The 20,146-nt window shown below is 37.1% G+C and overlaps 1 protein-coding gene across 2 annotated transcripts in view; it reads right to left on the bottom strand.

The window, feature by feature from the left end:
* Positions 1-8,815: 8,815 nt before the first annotated feature.
* Positions 8,816-20,146, bottom strand: part of GABRP (gamma-aminobutyric acid type A receptor subunit pi) — a 43,811-nt gene continuing 32,480 nt past the window's right edge. For both annotated transcript variants that reach the window (XM_074212428.1, XM_074212427.1), the window contains 4 exons: positions 15,981-16,118; positions 13,621-13,773; positions 12,774-12,961; positions 8,816-11,150 (listed from right to left, as the gene is read on the bottom strand). In XM_074212428.1, coding sequence (XP_074068529.1) covers positions 10,848-11,150; positions 12,774-12,961; positions 13,621-13,773; positions 15,981-16,118 — 782 coding nt within the window. In that variant the 3' untranslated portion in view covers positions 8,816-10,847. The remainder of the gene's footprint in view (positions 11,151-12,773; positions 12,962-13,620; positions 13,774-15,980; positions 16,119-20,146) is intronic.

The raw sequence follows: 20,146 nt of genomic DNA, 5'->3' as shown, positions 1-20,146 counted from the left end.
CTAGATAAAGCAGGGTTATTGCTATACTCCTTATATATCTGAAAATCATGTTAGCTTTTTTATGATGACTTATCTTCACCTATGATTCCTATGCCATCATTATCACTACCACCACCATTTCTTCATTTTTCTCTCCTTTTCCTTCTCTTTCTCCTCAACTTCTTCTATCGAGTTTTAGCCCATTTCTTCCCAGTATGATTTTTCTCCCCATTTTGCCAAAACCTTTTGAATTTTATTCCAGTGTCTTAGAGTTTACTGTCTACTTTGAATGACTTAAAATGTGATTAATATAAGCTTGATTTCTATAGTCATAACATTAAAGATATTGAATATAATGGACCTTGGGACATGTTGCATTGGGTTAACTTGCTGAATGTATTCAGGCATTACTATTCTAACCCTATTATATGAGAAGATACTTTCTTAAACTATTCAATTTTAGAACTCATATAAAGATACAAAATACAAAATGAAAGGATGGTATTTTTGCCAAAATATATTTGCAAATTGTAAGAAAATATAACGCAATGAGAGAGGAGAAGTAAAGAATTGAAAATGAAGCTATGCTTTTCTCCAAGAGACTGATCTCCTATGATTCCCATCTCAGCTTCCTATTTATAAGAGAAATGTCACAGTGAATGGATATCAATGAAAACAGGAAAGGTGTCTTTGCATATAATATCAACTATTTGTTCTGGTAAATAATTATTTTTTTAAATGTACCACAATGATCTCATTTCAGTGTAGGAGTGAAAGCTTATATTTTTACCATGATATATATTTCAAGAAACTTCTCTCAAGCTAATTCTTTTGATGAACATAGCTAAAATCTCATATCTCTTGGTTTTACACTGTTATAGTTTATGTAATGAATAAATAGTGTTTCAGGGCAATAATATCATTCTACTTGAGTTTTTCTTATTATAAAAAGAATTGGACTGTACAACCACATTCTATCTTTTTAATCTTTCCATTTGCTTTTTTTTTGCAAGGCAAATGGGGTTAAGTGGCTTGCCCAGGGCCACACAGCTAGGTAATTATTAAATGTCTGAGACCAAATTTGAACCCAGGTACTCTTGATTCCAAGGCCAGTGCTTTATCCACTATGCCACCCAGTCGCCCCTAAAGAGATTTTATTTTATTTTTTATTTTTTAAGTTTTTGCAAGGCAAATGGGGTTAAGTGGCTTGCCCAGGGCCACATAGCTAGGTAATTATTAAGTGTCTGAGACCGGATTTGAACCCAGGTACTCCTCACTCCAGGGCCAATGCTTTATCCACTATGCCACCCAGCGGCCCCTCCATTTGCTTTTTAATGTTAAAAATTGTTGGCAAATAAATCCATAGAAATGTAATTATAGAAAGTATTAACTAAAAATGAATCTATATCCCCATTGGGGCAGGTGATTTCAGAACACAAGTGATCTCAAGTGATTACCTGTTTGTTTCTGGAAGGAAGGATAAGAGCATATATTAATTTAAGAAAAAAGAAAAACACAAAGGTTATGGGAAGATGCTTTAAAAAAGACTAGCCTGAACTCGAAGGTAACCTGATATATTTTCTTCTTTACAGTATAATGGATTATCTTTCCTTGGCTATTCTAATTTAGATAGAATGAAAAGTGCTGTGTAGAGTATACCCAGTCTGAGGCAGGAAATTCTCTTAGTTAATATTTTTCATTTCCCATAAAATGTTGGATCCTATCAAATAAACCAAGTGGAAGAAGCAAATACATAATAACTTCCACAGATAGTTGAATGTAAGGGGTGTGTTCTGGAAAAACCCCTGCTTCATTAAAGCATCCAAAATCTTACTCCACTCTCATTAGGTCTTTGATAAAGCATAATCTCAACTAGTCCTGGGATCTCCCCTTAGTCCTTTAATACTACATCGTGAATGAGTGATTATGACTGATTTGTCTCAGTTCATGTAGCTGAGTTTGCCTAGGTCTTTGTCTTAAAAAAAGGAAACTGAATAAAAGCAGGATCAGAAAACAGAGGAGAAAGGGAGACCCTTGGGCATGGTTTACCAAGACACTGCAAGGTAAACACAAAGCCCCAGAGGTGATAATAGATTCAGGCAGTAAGGAGTGTCAAGAAATACGTGGAACAAGCTAGAGATTATAGAAATATGAGTCAGCAATAGTGGGGATACAGTACAGGGATTCTTGCACTCATTAGGGGGTTCTTGAACCAAGCCTCCAGTACTCAGTCCTTTCTGTGAATCAAGCAATCATAAAGGGGCAAGGGAAGTATTCAGGGTCAGGGGTTCACCTAAGTTTCTCAGGGGGATTTAACACCTCATTAAGGAGACAATAAGGGGAAGCTAGGTGATGCAGTGGATAGAGCACCAGCCTTGGAGTCAGGAAGACCTGAGTTCAAATCCCACATCAGACAATGAATAATTACCAAGCTGTGTGGCCTTGGACAAGCCACTTAACCCCATTGCCTTGCAAAAACCTTAAAAAAAAAGGAGACAATAAAAGGATTAATAAAAATAATTTATCAGTGTTCTGAGCTTATCTTCTACATGAGTAATACAACATCATCAACATTCCTGGTCATTTGGATTCTGGTAACAACCTCATTTTGGAAGCTAAAGGATAATAGGACTTAGCTGGAAAGCACCTTAGAGACCTGTGAATCCAACTCTTTCATTTTTTTTTCACATGTAGAAATTAAGGCCTAGAGGAATTAGGTAGTTTGCTCAAGGTCACACAAGTAGTAAGTAGTAGAGTCAGGTCTTATATTGGTTTGATTCTGTAAAAGAATTTGGAATTAAATTTTTTCTTAAAAGTCACTTCAGTTTTTCAGTGACCCAATTGAAAGGTCAAAAGGTGAACCCTCAGTAAAAAGGAAGATGGCACTATAAATATAAGCGAATGCAAAGCTGTTTATTGAAGGAAGGAATGGCTATGGGCTGGGTCTAAGCAGACTCCAGCAGCGGGTATGGGGAGAGCAAGTCTTTTTTATAGGGTATTGAATTGAGGAGGCAGGGTGATATGGTTTCTGTAGGGACCGGGAGGTCTCCATGGAGGATTTGTTTTTGTTTGGGGGTTCACTAAGGTGAGATGGTGTGCTGTTTGGAGTATCTATGGAAGTTAGGGTCCATGTCCTTAGGAAAGGGTAATCGATGGGGCTTTACTGGGCAACAGTGGAACTCAGGCCTGGATCCAACATTCCAACCTTTTTGTTTTAATTTTGCTAAGGGGGAATTAGGGTCGGAGGTCAGTTCTGGAGCTACTTCTATTTGAGTGGGGGGCAATGATGTCATCAGGTTCAAGCAAAGAGTTAAGGATGGAACTGTTGGTTTCCTTGTGCCCAAAGTGGCATCATGGATTTGGCTATCTGAGATGTTACAGTGTTCACTGTTTTGTGGATGAAGGATATAAGCATCCAAAACAAAGGAGGACCTAAGAAGAGTGCCAGCAGGATCATGATTAGTGGGATTAATATAGGAAGGAGCTAAGGGAGTATGTGGAAAGACTGAAACCAATTGGACCAAGTGTTTGCTGATTTTCTAATATGTGAGGCCCTGTCAGCTAATTTTTTTAGCAATATTCCAAACCAATCCAGACTGATTAAGATAGAAATAGCATTCTTTTATTTTATTTTATTTTTTTCTCATTTTGTACAAATGTTTTTTTACATTAATAAAATATTCTTGTTTAAGAGTAAATGAAATATCCCCTCCCCCCATGAATATAGACTTGCTTGAGTGATAAAGTAAAGGGGAGAGAAAAAAATTAAAATAAAAAATAGTAATAATTGTAGGTATGGCCAGGTGGCACAATGGACGAAGCACCAGCCCTGGAGCCATGAGCACCCGAGCCCACATCCAGCCCCGTAGACCCAACAATCACCCAGCCGTGTGACATGCAAGCCACCTGATCCCCCACTGCCCTGCAAAAACTAAAAAAGAAGGGGGAAAAAAAGACCCAAAATAAAATAAAATAGTAATAATAGTAGGGGTGGCTGGGTGGCAGACAGAGCATTGGCCCTTGAGCAAGGAGCACCCGGGTCCAAATCAGGCCTCAGACACCCAAAGATCACCCTGCTATGTGGCCCCAGGCAGGCCACCCAGCCCCATTTGCCCTGCACCCTCCCCCAAATAATAATAATAAAAAATGTGCTTCAGTCTTTGTTCCAACACCAACAACTCTGTCATGGGTGGATCACATTCTTTATGGTAAGTCCATGGCAAAAGTTACTTCCCTATTTTTCCAATGTTGCCATTGCTGATCGCAATTCCATCCTTTCTTATTTCTCCACTACCATATACTATATTTTCCTCTCTCCTTTCACTCTGACTCTGCTGTAGGGTAGCTGAGTGGCACAGCAGACAGATCCCCGGCTCTGGGGCCAAGAGGCCCTGAGCCCCCATACCACCCTTGGGTCCAGCATCTACCTGGCCCTATGGTCCTGGACAGGCCATCCAATCCCAGCCCCTTGCAAGAAATAAAAAAAGAAAATGTGTTATATCTGACCAGTCTCCCCCCATGGTCCATCCTCTCCTCCTTTATTCACATCCCCACCCCTTCCCCCTATATCCCCCCTCTCCTTCTTACTCCAGATGTCTATACCCCATTGAGTATATATGCTAGATAGAAACAGCATTCTTCATCCAGGAATAGAGGCCTCCTTTCTCTACTGTCAGTAGATCCAAGCCCTATCTTTTTTATAAGAATCCAGTTGATCTTGAATTTGTAAAAGACTTTTGACTATATCCTCAAGACTTTCCTGAAGGTCTTGTGATAACTGCTAAAAGTAATACAGAGAAGTTGTGATGCCTCCTACCCCCTTGCCCATGTCAGAAAGGATGACTATAGCCACTGAGAAAGGAATGAGAACAGGAACTCTTTGGTACCTTGCATGTGTCTTGAGGGCAACAAAAAGGAACTGGTTGTTAACCAGTATAGGACGAGGGATAGGCTAGGGAACAAATACCTGTCCAGTTGATGGGAAGACATAGGCATGCAGCATTTCCACAGAGGAAGAAGATTTCCATTTCCTCTCAAGCATACACCAATGTAGAGAGAGAAGAGGTGAGCAAAGTCATTCCTCTCCCTGTATCAAAGTGAGAGAGAACTTGGAAGGGCTAGGCCAGTCATGGGTCTTGGTTGGAGACATGCCCACAGGCTTGATGGGTTGAGAAAGAAGGGGAGATATGATGGCCCCATGAGGTGAGGTACAGTTATAGATACAACAGTCTTTGGTAAGGTTCAGGAGGGTGTCAGAGAGTAGGAGTATTAAGCAGTGGGGATAGAAACTGTAGGAGAGGTTTATGTCCTACATGGAGGGAATCATGAAAGTAAGAAATAAAGGTGCTTGTTTGCTTTTGGGGAAGGAGAAGGTGGCCACTCTGAGTTAGCCAGGACCTTTGCCATACTACCTCTTTAGAGAGGTAAGGTTATTTATCATCCAGTGTATATTCTGGATTCGGGGAAGGCAAAGTAACTAATTGAAGATGTGTATAGAGCTAACATGCAACCTGTTTCGTGCCTGGTCAACCTTCTCATTCCTGGTTGTCACAGAGGTGGACATGCCCTGATAGCCCTTACACAGTGGATCACTGCCAAAGGAGAGGACAGTAGAGAGGAATTAAGGATTAGGTCAGTATTTGTTATAGGAGAGCTTTTAGATGTAAGGAAATCCCTTTCTGCCCATTTAGAGGCATGAGGATGTATAAAATATGAAAAGTATATCAGGAGTCTGTGTAGATGTTAATACATTTCCCTTTTACTAGAGTGAGAGTTTGAATTAAGGCAATGAGTTCTGCTCTTTGCATGGAAGTCTGTGGAGGAGAGATGTGGAAGATATAATGGCATATCCCTCTTCCATTTACCACTGAGAAACTCTCATTGATGAACCAGTTATCATCAGGGGGTGTCAGAAATATGAGAGAAGGGCATAAGAATATCAGAGAGAACTTTAGGACAGGTTTTTTGAGGGGGAGGAATCAGGATAATGGGAGAGTCAGAAAATGAGTGAAGGAAAATAACCATAGGATCCTCATATGGTTGCTGAAGGGAAGGAATTAAGAGCTAAACCTTTAAATGGGAAAGGATATCCCTGCCCAATATAGATGTAGGACAGCTGGGAACTAGCAGAAAAGGATGAGTAAAAGTGGAAACCCCAACAGAACAGGGTAAAGGAGGAGTAGAGGATTAGAGGTGAGTCCTTCAAAGCCCATAATTGAAATGAATGAATTTTTTGTGGGTCCTTTATATTCTGGAAGGACAGAGAAGGTGACCCCCGTGTTTAGGAGAAAGGAAGTTGCCTTACCAGCTACTTGTAGAGTTACCTGAGGTTCTACTTGTGTGATGGGTTTGAGGGCCGAGGCAGATCCTAGGCACCATCAGTCATCCATGGCTAAACCCAAAAGAGTAGTAAGGTCATTAGGAGTCAACTGAAGTTATTACTTTTTTTTTTTTTAGGATTTTGCAATGCAAATGGGATTAAGTAGCTTGCCCAAGGCCACTTAGCTAGGTAATTATTAAGTGTCTCAGGCTGGATTTGAACTCAGGTCCTCCTGACTCTAGGGCTGGTGCTCTATCCACTGCCCTGTCTAGCCACCCTGTGAGGTTCTTACTTTTGAGGAAGAAAGGTGCAGTCTGACTTCTAGTGTCCTTTTTTGTCACACTCTGGGCAAGACTTGGAAGGGGTCTGTGATTTGGGCATTGAGCTGCCCAATATCCCGACCTACCACAATTAAAGCAATTACCTCTGGGATTATTGCCATTGTTAAATGACCTTCAGGGGTCTTGGGATCCATTAATAGCAGAGGTTAACATCTGGAGAGATTTGGTCTGGGATATAGTTATCTTTTCATCCCAATTATTAAATACCAAAAAGGCTGCATCGACCAAGTCTCCTTTGGTGTCTGGGGGCCAGTCTCCATCTTCCTCAGCTTTCTACGGATATCAGGGAATGACTGAGAAATCAAGTAGATATTTAGGAAAATAATTCCTTCAGGAGATTCAGGATTCACATTAGTATTTTTGGAAGTAACCTCTTTAAGTCTGTTAAGGAATACTGTGGGATTTTCATTGGGGCCCTGTGAAACCTCCTCAACTTTATCAAAGTTGACAGTTTTGAGTTGCAGTTTGCAAGCCAGTCATCAGGTAAACAATCACACAATCCCTAGCATATAAATCTTGAGAATGCTGGTAGTCCCATTTAGGGTCCACCTGAGGGTTGGCAGTAATCCCTACGAGACTGTTTGAGGGATTCTGTCTATTTAACATATCTGTATGGTCCTGTGCTGCTTTCCAGACCCTTTCCTTCTCAACAACAGTCATATAAAGATCTCTCCAGGTCCAGTCATGGGATACAGCAAAATAATGAAATCCTTTAGAAAATTGAGAGGGATCAATAGAATAGCAACCAAGGTGTTTTTCATTCTGACTGAGGTCAGCAAAAGAGAAAGGGACATGGACCCAGACAGATTTGCCCTCGGGACCAGCTGCTTCATGAAGAGGAAGGATGGGACTTGGGTGAAGTGAGCTTGAAGAGGTGAAAGAGAGGGGAGAAGCTGTGGTAGTTGAAGAAGGTAAATTATCTGAGCCAGTAGGAGGAAGAATAGATGTGGCCACACTCGGTGAAAGACCTGAGGTGGAATCAGGTTGAGAAGGAGCATAAGGAGGGGAAAAGCAAAGTGGGACTGAAGGGGCCATTTGGGGAAGTTCTGGTTGATGGAGAAGAAGAATTTGGGTAGTGGAGATGGATTCACATTGGGAGGGGTGCCATCTTATTTCAAAAAACAGCTGAACAAATGGAATCACATTCCATTTGCCTTGCCTCTGACACAGGTTGTTTAGGTCTGTGATGGTAATAGTAATTTTATGTTCCCTCAGGTGGCCATGCCTCCTCATTATCCAATTTATACTGAGGCCATGCGGTGGCTATTTTGATTTGAATTGGGGATCTATTTGTTTCAGATTTTTGTAGGCACATCCCAGGGAAGAGTGAAGTATTTTTGGAATTTAAGATCCCCATGAAGATGGGTGGTACTAGAAGAGGTAAAAATCCGTAGCCCAGTGGTTGTAACTAAGACCCTACACAGGAGGTGTCCCCACCTGCTGAGTTATTTAGTTCAGTTTAAACAGAGAAAGTGGCATACCAGTTCTGTTTCTTTATTTTGAGGCAATTCTCTACCTAGCTAGGATTTTGGAAAGGAGCACCTTGGGTGTCCTGGAATGGTGGAAGGGGGTGCCCAGGAAGGAGTTCTTACCTCTCAAATTAGCCTCATCTTCTGAAGTGGCCTAGGTGAGAGGGAGGATTGGTAAATCATCCTTGAATAACAATAGTTCATTGGTAATAGAGAGGGTTGCGAGGATTCCCTTAGGCAAGATCAGAGAGTTAGCTAATTTATCTGATCGGGAGACTTCAGGATTCCCTGTTACTCCTTTCCTGGATTTTGGAACCAAATGAAAAGGTCAAAAGCTTAGCCCTCAGTAAAAAGGAAGTGAACACAAAGCTGTTTATTGAAGAAAGGAATGGCCAGCAGGCTGGGTCCAAGTGGACTCCAGCAGCCAGTATGGGGAGAGCAAGTTTTTTGATAAGGATATTAGAGATAGGAGGCAAGGTAGTATAGTTTCTATAGGAGCCGGGGGCTGTTGGGGTCTCCTTGGAGGATTTGTTTTGTTTGGGGGTTCACCAAGGTGAGATTATGCATTGTTTGGAGTTTCTTTGGGAGTTAGAGTTTATGTCCTTAGGAAGAAAGGATAATCAAGGGGCTTTACTGGGCAACAATGGAACTCAGGCCTAGACCCAATACCAATCATTGTGCAAGGAATCAGAAAAAAACAAACAAACAAACACGCCAGTGGTTTGTAATAGCATTTTTTATTTTAGCAAAAATTTAGAAACAAAGTGGGTACTATTAATTAGAGAATGGCAGAACAAATTGTTACATAAAAATGTTATAGAATATTATTGTATCAGAAGAACTAACAAAGATTTTCAGAGAAATATGGAAAGACTTATATGAATTTATGTAGGTTAAAGTAACAAAATCAAAGAAATATATGTGAATTCAATTACATAAATGAAAACAATCCCCAAAGGTCAATGAATTCAGATTAATTGCAATGATAGTTTCTGGTTTTGGAGAACAGGTGATGAAATACACTTTCCTCCTTGAGGTAGAGAGGTAGGAAACTTTGATTGTGGAATGCTGTATGTGGAATATACTATCAAATATGATTATGTTATCTTTATTAAAAGAATACCATGAAGGGAGGAGGTATATTTTGGAAAGTGACTGTGGTATTAAAAAAACCCCCAAAGACATAAAACTTAAAGAATAAAAATAAAACCCAAAATAAATATAACACATAGGTTTTTTGATTTCAAATTCCATGTTCTTTTTCAACTGGAAGAAAGTATTGTATTTAAGGAGACAACTTAGTGTGTAGAAGATGTGGTTTGTAACAATGGTACCCTTTTCACTTTCTCAAAAGAAATGTCATCTAAAAGAGATGTACAATCCACATCAAATGGTCTCCTGAACTATTTATGCCTGATCTGAGTTTGGATTAATCTGATCAGCCAAAGTTGGATGTATTATAACTTGACTCTAAAATAGTGATGTCATTTTGATCCTCTTCCAGAATGAAGGACAACAATCAACTTTCCATTTATCAATATGCCAATAATTGTAGCTAGAAACTGACCCTGTATCTTTTTACTAAATAGTCTCTTGTGATTTCTGGAATATAAGAACTATTTCCATGTTTATCACATATTTTGAAAAGGAGATAGTTGCTTTCTTTTGGAGTGAGATATGTATGCTATATTTGCCTTTTGATAAATGATGAGATCCTTGTATGATGTGTTTTGGGAATATGGACCCAAGTGTCACTCCATTTTGGAAGATTCACTGTATTACGCCTATACAGCTAGAGTCAAAGAAATCTTAATATGTGAAACATTTTTCTTCACTTATATGTGAAATTTGAATGGAAGGAACAATTGAAACATGTGAGAAACTTGTTTTGCTCTTGTTAATGGAAAATGTGTTAGAAAAATTATTTTAACTTTGAATTGTCACAGTAATTCTGGGATGGGCTGTCTATACAGTTACAAAGTATAGTGCATTGTTTGCCATAAGTTGAGAATGTGTTCTATATAAATAACAATGAACTCTAGAATATTAGCAAATTACATGATTCTCCAAAAAGAAACCTCTCTCACCTGGATCATTTTAAATACAAATGTGTATATGGGGGAGAAAAGCCTTTGGCAAACCTTAAAGCTCTAAGTAGTTAGCTAGATGGTACATTGGCTAGAACATCAGATCTTGGAGGCAAGAAGACCCGATTTCAAATTTGGCCTTAGATATTTACAAGCTATGTTTCTTTGGGCAACTCATTTAACTTCTATTCACCTCAATTTCCTTATATGTAAAACATGGATAATAATAGCACCTATCACTCAGAGTTGTGAGGATCAAATGATATAATATTTATAAAATGCTTAGCCCAGTGTCTGTATATACTAAGCACTCTATAAATCTTAGCTATTATTATAAAAAAATCAGTGGTATAGAAGAGTTAAAGGTAGTCTATAAAATAGATAACTATTACCTCTGGAGTTTCAGGGTACTGTAAAGATATCCTTCAAAAGAAAAGTAGAGAAATAAGTTGGTGTTCTCATTGCAAGATCTTAGATAATACCAGAAAGGTCATGGCATACTAGAATAAATATCAGGGCCACTTTTTAAGGATGACTACTCAAATGTTTTATCTTGGTTACACTTGTAGCACCATAGAATTATTGTCCATAATAGGCCTAAAATATCAATTACATCATTACCTGTGACAAAAATGTTCAAGGCATTGGATTCTCAAAAATACATATAATATGCCCAGTAAAATACATTGACTAACATGAAAACCAAAGGAAATAATAGTTTGGAGTAACGGTCTACATTACTAGGGTTTTGAATTGTGAAGTAATCAACAATTCTACCCATTTTATCCCTGAAAACAAATTTGAACTTGTCACTGGTTTTCATCGTCAGATCACTGTAGTTGACATTATCACTGGAGATTTCAATACTGGCAAAGCTGATCTTTCTCTTGAAACTGGAGATGGAGCTGTTGATGATGTTAGTAATATTGACTTCTTCTACTTCCTTAGAAGTCCCCTAGTTTTTAGAGAAAGCAGTTAGCTTATAAATACTCAAGTCCAAAAAATAAATGTGTATAATTAAATAAGAAAAAACTTAAAGGTCATAAATGCTGAGGGATAGTACTTAAGTACAAGTTTAGTAAATAAAGTGGCATCTAGTGCTAAGAAATATATCCTAAAATACAGATTTTGGGGTGCTATGCATTATTTGTTACATAGTAATTTATCTCCAGTTTGCTGGCATAAAAAATTGGGAATGATAATTTTACCTCCATTAAAGACAATAAGGTAATTAATTAGGAAGGTTAAAAGATTGAAAGGAAGTAAGCCACGTTAATGACTTTTGACTTGTAATAAGTAATTCCTTTCTTAGGCCAAGGATAGGAGGGCAGTTAGTCAGGAGGTTATCTTTTATTTATTTATTTGTTTGTTTGTTCATTTATTTATTTATTTATTTAAGGCAATAGGATTAAGTAACATGCCCAAATTCACACAAGAAGGCAATTATTAAGTGTCTGAAGTCAGGTTTGAATTCAGGTCCTCCTGACTCCAGGGTCAGTGCTCTATCCACTGTATTACCTAGCTGCCCTAGGAGGTTATCTTTCAAATGATTGATATCAGTAACAATTTACCAAGATTAAAAATAAACATGAATTTGCAAGTTTCATATGATGTGAGCATCAAAATACAAACTTAGAGAATCAATAGATATCTTTTCTAGGTTTCACAAGGCAGCAAAAGTAATCAAATCAGTATTCTTTGTCTTTCATATTTTGAATCATCTTTGTTAGGTACTACAGTGTAGTAGATTTACAGCTCACATAACAGTCATGAAAATGTGGATTCAAGTGCCTGCTCTGGCAAATATATACTATGTGACCCTGGGCAAGTCACTGAATCTCTCAATGCTCTAGGCAACATTCTAAGACTCTAAGTTAAAAAGAATGTGCCTTTTTTCTATAGTAAAGTTCCCTCTGGATCCAATCCTAACCCTGTACCTCTTCTTTATTATTGGATAATGAGTTCCCTTGTTAATTATTTCCTATTTAATCTGCATATTTGCTGTAGTCTCCCTTATTAGATTGTAAAATGCATGAGGAAGTGACTATTTTTTTGCTCCTTTTTTGCATCTCTAACATTTAGCCTGGCATTGTCTGCCTCATAGTAGGTGCTCAATAAATATTGTTTGATTGATGGCTATTTATGAAATCACCCATGTTAGCAACCAAGCAAGGGTGAAAATCATTGTGTTTGTTGACTCTAGTTCACCATTTTCCCCATTTGGATATAATCTCAGGAATCAACTGTGATGTTTTGCCAGTGTAAGCCTAGACCTAGGACCACTTTGTTAGTTCCTTGGGTGTAAAGACTGTTTTCACTTTTTTTTTTGTATTCCCAGTATTTAGCACAGTATTTGGGAGAGATTGCTTAATAAATGCTTATTGACTTGCCATGGCTTGGATATTGCTTTTTTGCTACCTTAAATTTAATGTGGAATGCACTAAGCTGTAAACTTTCGGGTTTCAAAAGGTTTAGATCACACACACACACACACACACACACACACACACACACACACACACAAAAAAACCACACATAATACCTGTGAGGCATTGATTGTTAAACTCAAAATTCTTACCCTATCTTTGGCTGCCAGCTTCTGTAAGGAACTGTAATGGGCAATTGCATATTCCAACAGGGCCCCAAAAACAAAGCTAAAGCAGATCCCAAGGTATACATCAATGGCCTTTATAAAACAGTTGGTGTTAGGCAAAGATGTACGGGAACCAATCATTAGTGTTGTCATTGACAATACAGTGGTGACACCTGAGAAATGAAAGAGGAAAAATATTGTCATGACAAGGGAAAAAGACTTAAGACTTTTTTTCTCTTTCCGTATAGAGTTGAGTTCTTTTCTGAAAAAAAAAAATCCAGGAATAAATGAAAGAGGGTTAAAATCAATTCATGTCATACAAAGTTGCATCACTTGTTTTATAAATAAATTCTCTCTTGAAACATTCTATCTGCTTTCTTATAGAGAAGTAACAGTCTCAGATTGCAAATTGAGATATACATTTTGGGGGGTGGGATGCGATATGACCAATGTTAGAATTTGTTTTGCTTGATTATATAAGTTTATAAAAGGGTTTTGTTCTTTCACAGTGGTGGGGTAAAGGAAGGTAGGAGGGAGAGAAGTGAATTTTCTTTAATTGAAAAAATTAATTTAAAAAAAATTAGTCTTTTTTACCTTGGAGGGCAGAGGGAGAATTTAGAACACAAAATACCAATTTACAGAAAATCTAATATTTTCCTCCTCATTTAGGGTTTCACTATTGCAAATAGACAATACTATCCTATGAGTCAAATCTATGAGGGAACCACCTCATGAGACCAATGTAATAATAATGGAAAGGATATTGGCAATGTTAATGTTGACTAGTTAGTTGGAATATCCTTGAAACATCATTTTCACAATAGAAACTTACCAATACAAGTTCTTGCAGGTACTGAATCAAGGGAAATCCAGAAGGAAACCCAGGATAAGATGACTAAAAAAGTAGAAGGAACATAGGTTTCCAAAATAAAGTACAGAACATTTCTCCTAAGTTCAAATTGCAAGACCAGTCGGGTGTAATTTCCTAAAATATAGAAAACAAGGGATATAAAAAAAATATTGACTCACTTAGAAATAGATTGAGTTATATACTGGGTGAAATACATTACATGAAATTGCATTTTACAACAAATTCGTTAAATTCTTTGATATGGTTGGGAAAAACAGTATTTTGGCTAACCAAATAGGTCAGTAGAAATTTATTATATATGGCATAATTGATAGCCAATTTCCAAAAGAAGATGGCATAGCAAAATATAATTAGTACTAAGATTATAATTACCATAATTTAATATTTCTTTGTCTTTAATTATAATTAGAAATTATATAGGGCTTTAAGGTTTATAAGGTGTTTTATAAATTTTGTCCTCACAACAATCTTGAAGTAGTTGCCATTATCCCCATTTTATAAATAAGGAAACTGAGGCAGACAGAAGTGATTAGTTCAGGATCATACAATAAGTATTATGAATCCAAAACCAACTCTCTGTACCACTGTACCATTAACTGTTTCTAGGCTTGTCTCTTTGGTGATTTAGAAAGAACAAATATTAACTCTGGGTCATCTTTTTGAAAAATTGGTGTATTATATTCATGAAATTTGGATAATTTTGAATAAAAGGATGCTGAATAATGTTTATTTAGAAAATATCTACCTATATATTATAATAGATGGGTTTAGGCTAAGCAAATACGTACATTCCACTTAAATAACCTTTACAGTTTTTCTTCAAATGATGGTGAGTAGAAGGAAGCCAGAAATAGTGACTGTCAATAAACCACATGGAGAGACAGTTTTTTACTGGAGGAATTGGAAAGATTTAATTTGTGGTGAGATAGTGGCAGAGAAAGGTGTGGTCCAGAGGACAGCCAGGAGGCTTTGTTTGCAAAAATTTAAGCCTGAGAATTTAAACTTGGATCAAGTATCTAGAACACTAGAGAAACCAAGGAAGACAAAGAAGCTCTTTTTTTTTTCTTTCAGTTTTTGCTAGGCAATGGGGTTAAGTGGCTTGCCCAAGGCCACACAGCTAGGTCATTATTAAGTGTCTGAGGTTAGATTTGAACTCAGGTGCTCCTGACTCCAGGGCTAGTGCTCTATCCACTGCACCACTTAGCTGCCCCAAAGAAGCTCTTTTTTATGGAAAATAAAATCTGTTAATTGAATTAAGTGACCTTAGAGAGCACTGATGTTCTCTTTTTTACTGATAAGGAAATTGAGGCCAGGACTCAACCTCTGGTCTTGTAGAGAATGATAGACTTACATTATGAACCTAGGTCTACTGATTCCAAGTCAGTTCTATTATACCACCCTATCTCTTGATATTTGTATTCTTTCACCTGACTTGGAAGTGAATTTTAAGGAATATTTAACTTGCACAACTCTCTATGAAATCTAGTTTCTTTGGTGACTTTAATGCATAATTCTGATTTTTATTATGGCTACCAATAATTATTTGTGATATTTAAAATGAAACAATCTTGGCTTATATTGAAACTTTAAAAAACTACATAATATGAATGACTCCTAGACTGAAAAATGTTCTTTGCCCAACCTACTATAGTTCCCATTCCAAGAAAGTAAATATTTTTAAGTTCATAAATATTGATGGTAGTAAGTATCCTTGATGTTACATAGGCTACTGAGGGGAAAATAAATACCATATTCCTATTTTGTGCTTGAAAAATCATGTGCATATTTAAGGAAAGATTATTGACAAACCTGAGGCTACTAGAGTATCTAATTATTGAAACACTGTGAAACAAACAATTTCTTCTTTTCAATTGTGGAAATAACACTGCTGATGTGAATTTCCAATATCTTCCTCACCTATCAATGCAGTATTAATTTTTGTTGTGGAAGAGAACCTCCAGTAAAACACAGAAGAAATATCATTTCAACAAAGTGATTTCAAGGTGAATTTTATGCATGTGAGAGCCCCAGGGTTTCACTGACTATTAGAAAATGACTTTGGATAAATGTCACTTTGCCTCAGAATTGGCCTAGAAATGTCTTCTGTTCCTTAGAGAGTTATTTCACTTCTGTGTTTTAAATGGACAGGGACAGGCCAAATTCCCTTTTTCTCAGGAGACTTTTCTATGTAGGAGGGCAGTGAAAAAAGTAAAAAAGGAGAATTGAAGATACATCTAAGTTCAATAGTCCTATCCAACCTCTACCATCCCTCCTCATTTCAGTTATTTTTGCTTTTATTGAACTTCATCTTCCTCATTTACCTGTTTCCTGTTGGGATTTAGTGACTAAGGTGAAATATCGCTGCACAGTATATTGAGCCAGTCGTAAATTTTCAAGGCCTCGGACAGAGTCATTGCCCCTCAACCACGAAAACTCCACATCACTTCCATCGTAACCCCCTGTAAAAAGAACCAGAGTCAATGGAATGTTGTCATATGACTAAATTCCATTTAAGTTTAAGCATTTCAGAGAATAAATTAACTTTTAAGTAATAAGAATAATGTGGGATTGATCATCAAAAATGTTACCCTGGTGGAGTAAAACGAAGTAAGCAAAACAATTCTTCCTTGATAATCCTTGAATCAGAAAGAATGAAATTCCTGTGACAAGTTTAATAAAGAAATGATAGTTTTGGAAAACATTTTTTTTTGACTATTTAATGTTAGTTGAAGACCACAATGTACTGATCACAATATAGACCTATATGATTCCTTTCTGAAGTGACATGTCAGCTATTTTCACAGGATTTTTTTTTTTATTTCTAGAGGGGAGAAGGATGGTTTTGGTTAGGGGTTTCTAGATCATATAACCAGCAACATGGAAGACCAGCAACATTTCCCCTGATTCTTTTTTTTTTTTTGCAAGGCAATGGGTTTAAGTGGATTGCCCAAGGCCACACAGCTAGGTAATTATGAAGTGTCTGAGGTCAAATTTGAACTCAGGTACTCCTGACTCCAGGGCTGGTGCCACCTAGTCACTCCCCCCCCCCCCCATTCTTTGTAAAAATTTTTTTCTTTTTTTTTAATTTTACAATTTTTTTCCCCAATCTCTCATGCTTCCCCTACCCCCAAAGAAGGCAGTATGATAGTCTTTACATTGTTTCCATGCTGTACATTGAACAAAATTGAATGTGTTGAGACAGAAATCATATCCTTAAGGAAAAATAAAATATCAGAGATAGCAAAATTACATAATAAGATACCTTTTTTTAAAAAAATTAAAGGCAATAGTCTTTGGTCTTCATTTAAACTCCACAATTCTTTCTTTGGATACAGATGGTATTCTCCATCACAAATACCCTAAAAATGTCCCTGATTGTTGCACTGACGAAATGGGCAAGTCCATTAAGATTGATCATCAACCCCATGTTATGCTGTTAGGGTGTACAGTGTTCTGGTTCTGCTTATCTTGCTCAGCATCAGTTCATGTAAACCTTCCAGGCTTCTCTGAATTACCATCCCTCCTGGTTTCTAATAAGACAATAGTTGTTTCATGGTATACATATACCACAATTTGTTCAGCCATTCCCCAATTGATAGATTTTCACTCAATTTCCAATTCTTTGCCACCACAAACAGATCTGCTATGAATATTTTTGTACACAAGGGATTTTTACCCTTTTTCATAATCTCTTCAGGGTATAGACCTAGTAGTGGTATTGTTGGATCAAAGGGTATGCACATTTTTATTGTCCTTTGAGCATAATTCCAAATTGCTCTCCACAAAGTTTGGATGAGCTTATGGATCCACCAACAATGCATTAATGTCCCAGATTTCCCACATCCTCTCCGACATTGATCATTGTCCTTTCTGGTCATATTCATTTCCCTTGATTCGTACAAATTTTCCTGCATTTCCTAAATAGGAATTATGTGCAAGAGATAAAACAATTTCAATTATCCCCATTGTATAAGATACCAAGAACTTTGTCAATGAACTCAGTGAACTAACAATAGATAGACTGATCCTTAATCTATAATGGACTCATTCAGAATTCCCTCTTATAATGGTCATCTTGTGATGGCAAGGCTACATCAGCCAACCCATGGATTTACAAATGGATTTGACTCTACTTACTCCCTCACACTCTGCTGTGGACAGTGAGAAGTATGCTCTGCCTGGGGATTCTGTGTAGCAACATATTATATTATAATAATGTTCAACCAGAGAATGACAAACATCAGGAAAAAAAGCCAGTGTATATAGGCCTGAAGGAAAGGGAACTAGCATCCAGATGGGGTTGATTCTATTCATTCCAGAATGGGATGCAGAGGTTGAAAGGTGCATTATTCCTCAGTGTGGGAGAAAACTGAGACAACTTTGAGGTCTAATCTTTGGGGAAACTACTATCAAAGGAGCAGACAGAAAATTGTGATGGGAAGATATAAGGAAAAAAGTACTGTATACGTGCTATATTAGGACTCTCACATTCTGATGACTATCTGCTGATGGGTCAGTATCCAATTATTTATGATTATCCAATAATTTATGATTACTATATGCTCATAACCCACTTATCAATCTACATGCAAGCAAATCTTCTAATTGCTTTTGATGCCTGTACAATATATGACATCATTACAGCTAAAAACTATTTTATGCTCACAAAATGATAGATCCATTTCTAAAGGTCAACAATTTCTAATTTTATATGCATTGACTGTGGGAGATATCTTTCAAGGGAAATTGAAGTTTCTTTCTAGCAGAGGGGTTAAGATTCTACTTGCTAAATTTCAGACAGTTTTCTGATACAAGTTCCATTTTTTATGTTTCCTTATAGCACCTCAGTGCATTGTCATCTAGCTCCGTAAGTGGTCAAAGGATCTCAAAGAAAGCAAAGATAAAAGAAATTCAGAATATAAGTAAACAGAAGATACAAACCCCACTCTGGAATTAATTTTTTTTTTGCCTTTAAATGCTCAAAACCATCAAATAAACCTGTGTGATGACTCTATGTGATGTTGAAAGGCCCAGGGGAATACTTGTAGGGTGGTAAAAATGTTTCCCAATGGATAAATTTAAAAAAAAATCTTGGCAAAGCTCCCATTAACCAGCTGTCTGCTGTTGAACATTGAGGACTCCACATTGGGGAGGCACAAGTACTGTTTAAGCAGCAGACCATTGAGTATGTATTAAGAATCCAGCCTCAGGGATTTGAGACAAGCTGAAGTAGAAAACATCAAGGACAATTACTTTTTCCATTTGGGGAAAAATATGAGTTATCTTTTTGATAACCTGAAGTTTGACTTAGCCACCAAACAGCTGCACTGCATCAAGAAAGCTATTGCATTAATTTAATAAACAAGATAATTAATCTGTCTGTCTGAGTCTTTAATTAAATGTCTACCTTTGAAAAATGATGGCTGCTTCATAATGATTCTGTTACTTGAACATTTGCCCATTTGTGCCCTTACATAAAGAATACTCAGTGGCCTTCAGTGCTTGACTAATTTTTTGTCTTCTACATGTGTTGTATTTGATGCCCTGAGAAATGATCTCTATTGAGTGGCTGCCCCTGGATACCAATCATAAATGTCACACTCTGAAGTTTTTGCAGTTTAGTGATAACTTCTGTGGTGATAGCTTAGGGATGTTTATGATAAATGAAGGATTGATGTTAATTCTTTTCATATACAGTCTCTTTTGTTCATCACGAGACTATCAGAGTGTTTGTGTGGTAGTAGTTTGGAATTATATGTACTAGAACTTTAAGTATGCAAGCATGTTTAGAAATATAGAAATCCACCATGGGTCAAATGCAGTGATGATTTTAAGAGATAATAAAGCCAATAAGAGTGAAATTCCAACTTTGCAAATGTCTATAGACTTTCCAGGTACTCATGTCCAAATGATGGAATAAAATGTTGAGAGACTCAACATCTGCACAAGTGGGCAGCAGCTTGACAAGTAAGTTTCATCATAGTACTTCCAGAATTTAGGACAGCATCTGGGACATAATGGCTTCTTAAGAAATGTTTATTGATTGACTAATGCATGAAATAATGAATTAATTTGGAGAAAAATAATCCAAACAAAGTTTATAAGCTGATAAACTCAAGTTCAGTGGTTTCAAAGCTGGTTAAGTTTCTTGGATTCACTATAAATTACCAGGGCTCCAAACCTCTCACTCAGGCATACTTGGAAAAATAGCTTAGGGATTCAGATGTTAAAACTTTTTTGACAGACAACATTGCTCACCACTTTGATTCTCCTTGTGCCTAAGACTTTTGGCATTTTGCAATACAGTCTTATTCATAAAAATTTCCAAGGACATATGGACACAAGGACACAAACAGGGACACAAAGAAAATCACCCCAGTAAACAAAAACCATAATGATGAAAGCTAACATTTATATAATGATTCCATGAACAGAAAGACTTTAGAAATAAAACAAAATTCATAATACTACACATATATGTCAATAC

This window comes from Macrotis lagotis, chromosome 1 (genome assembly GCF_037893015.1).
Source record: "Macrotis lagotis isolate mMagLag1 chromosome 1, bilby.v1.9.chrom.fasta, whole genome shotgun sequence".
Taxonomy (NCBI): Eukaryota; Metazoa; Chordata; class Mammalia; order Peramelemorphia; family Peramelidae; genus Macrotis; species Macrotis lagotis.
This window is presented reverse-complemented; position numbering and strand designations above follow the sequence as displayed.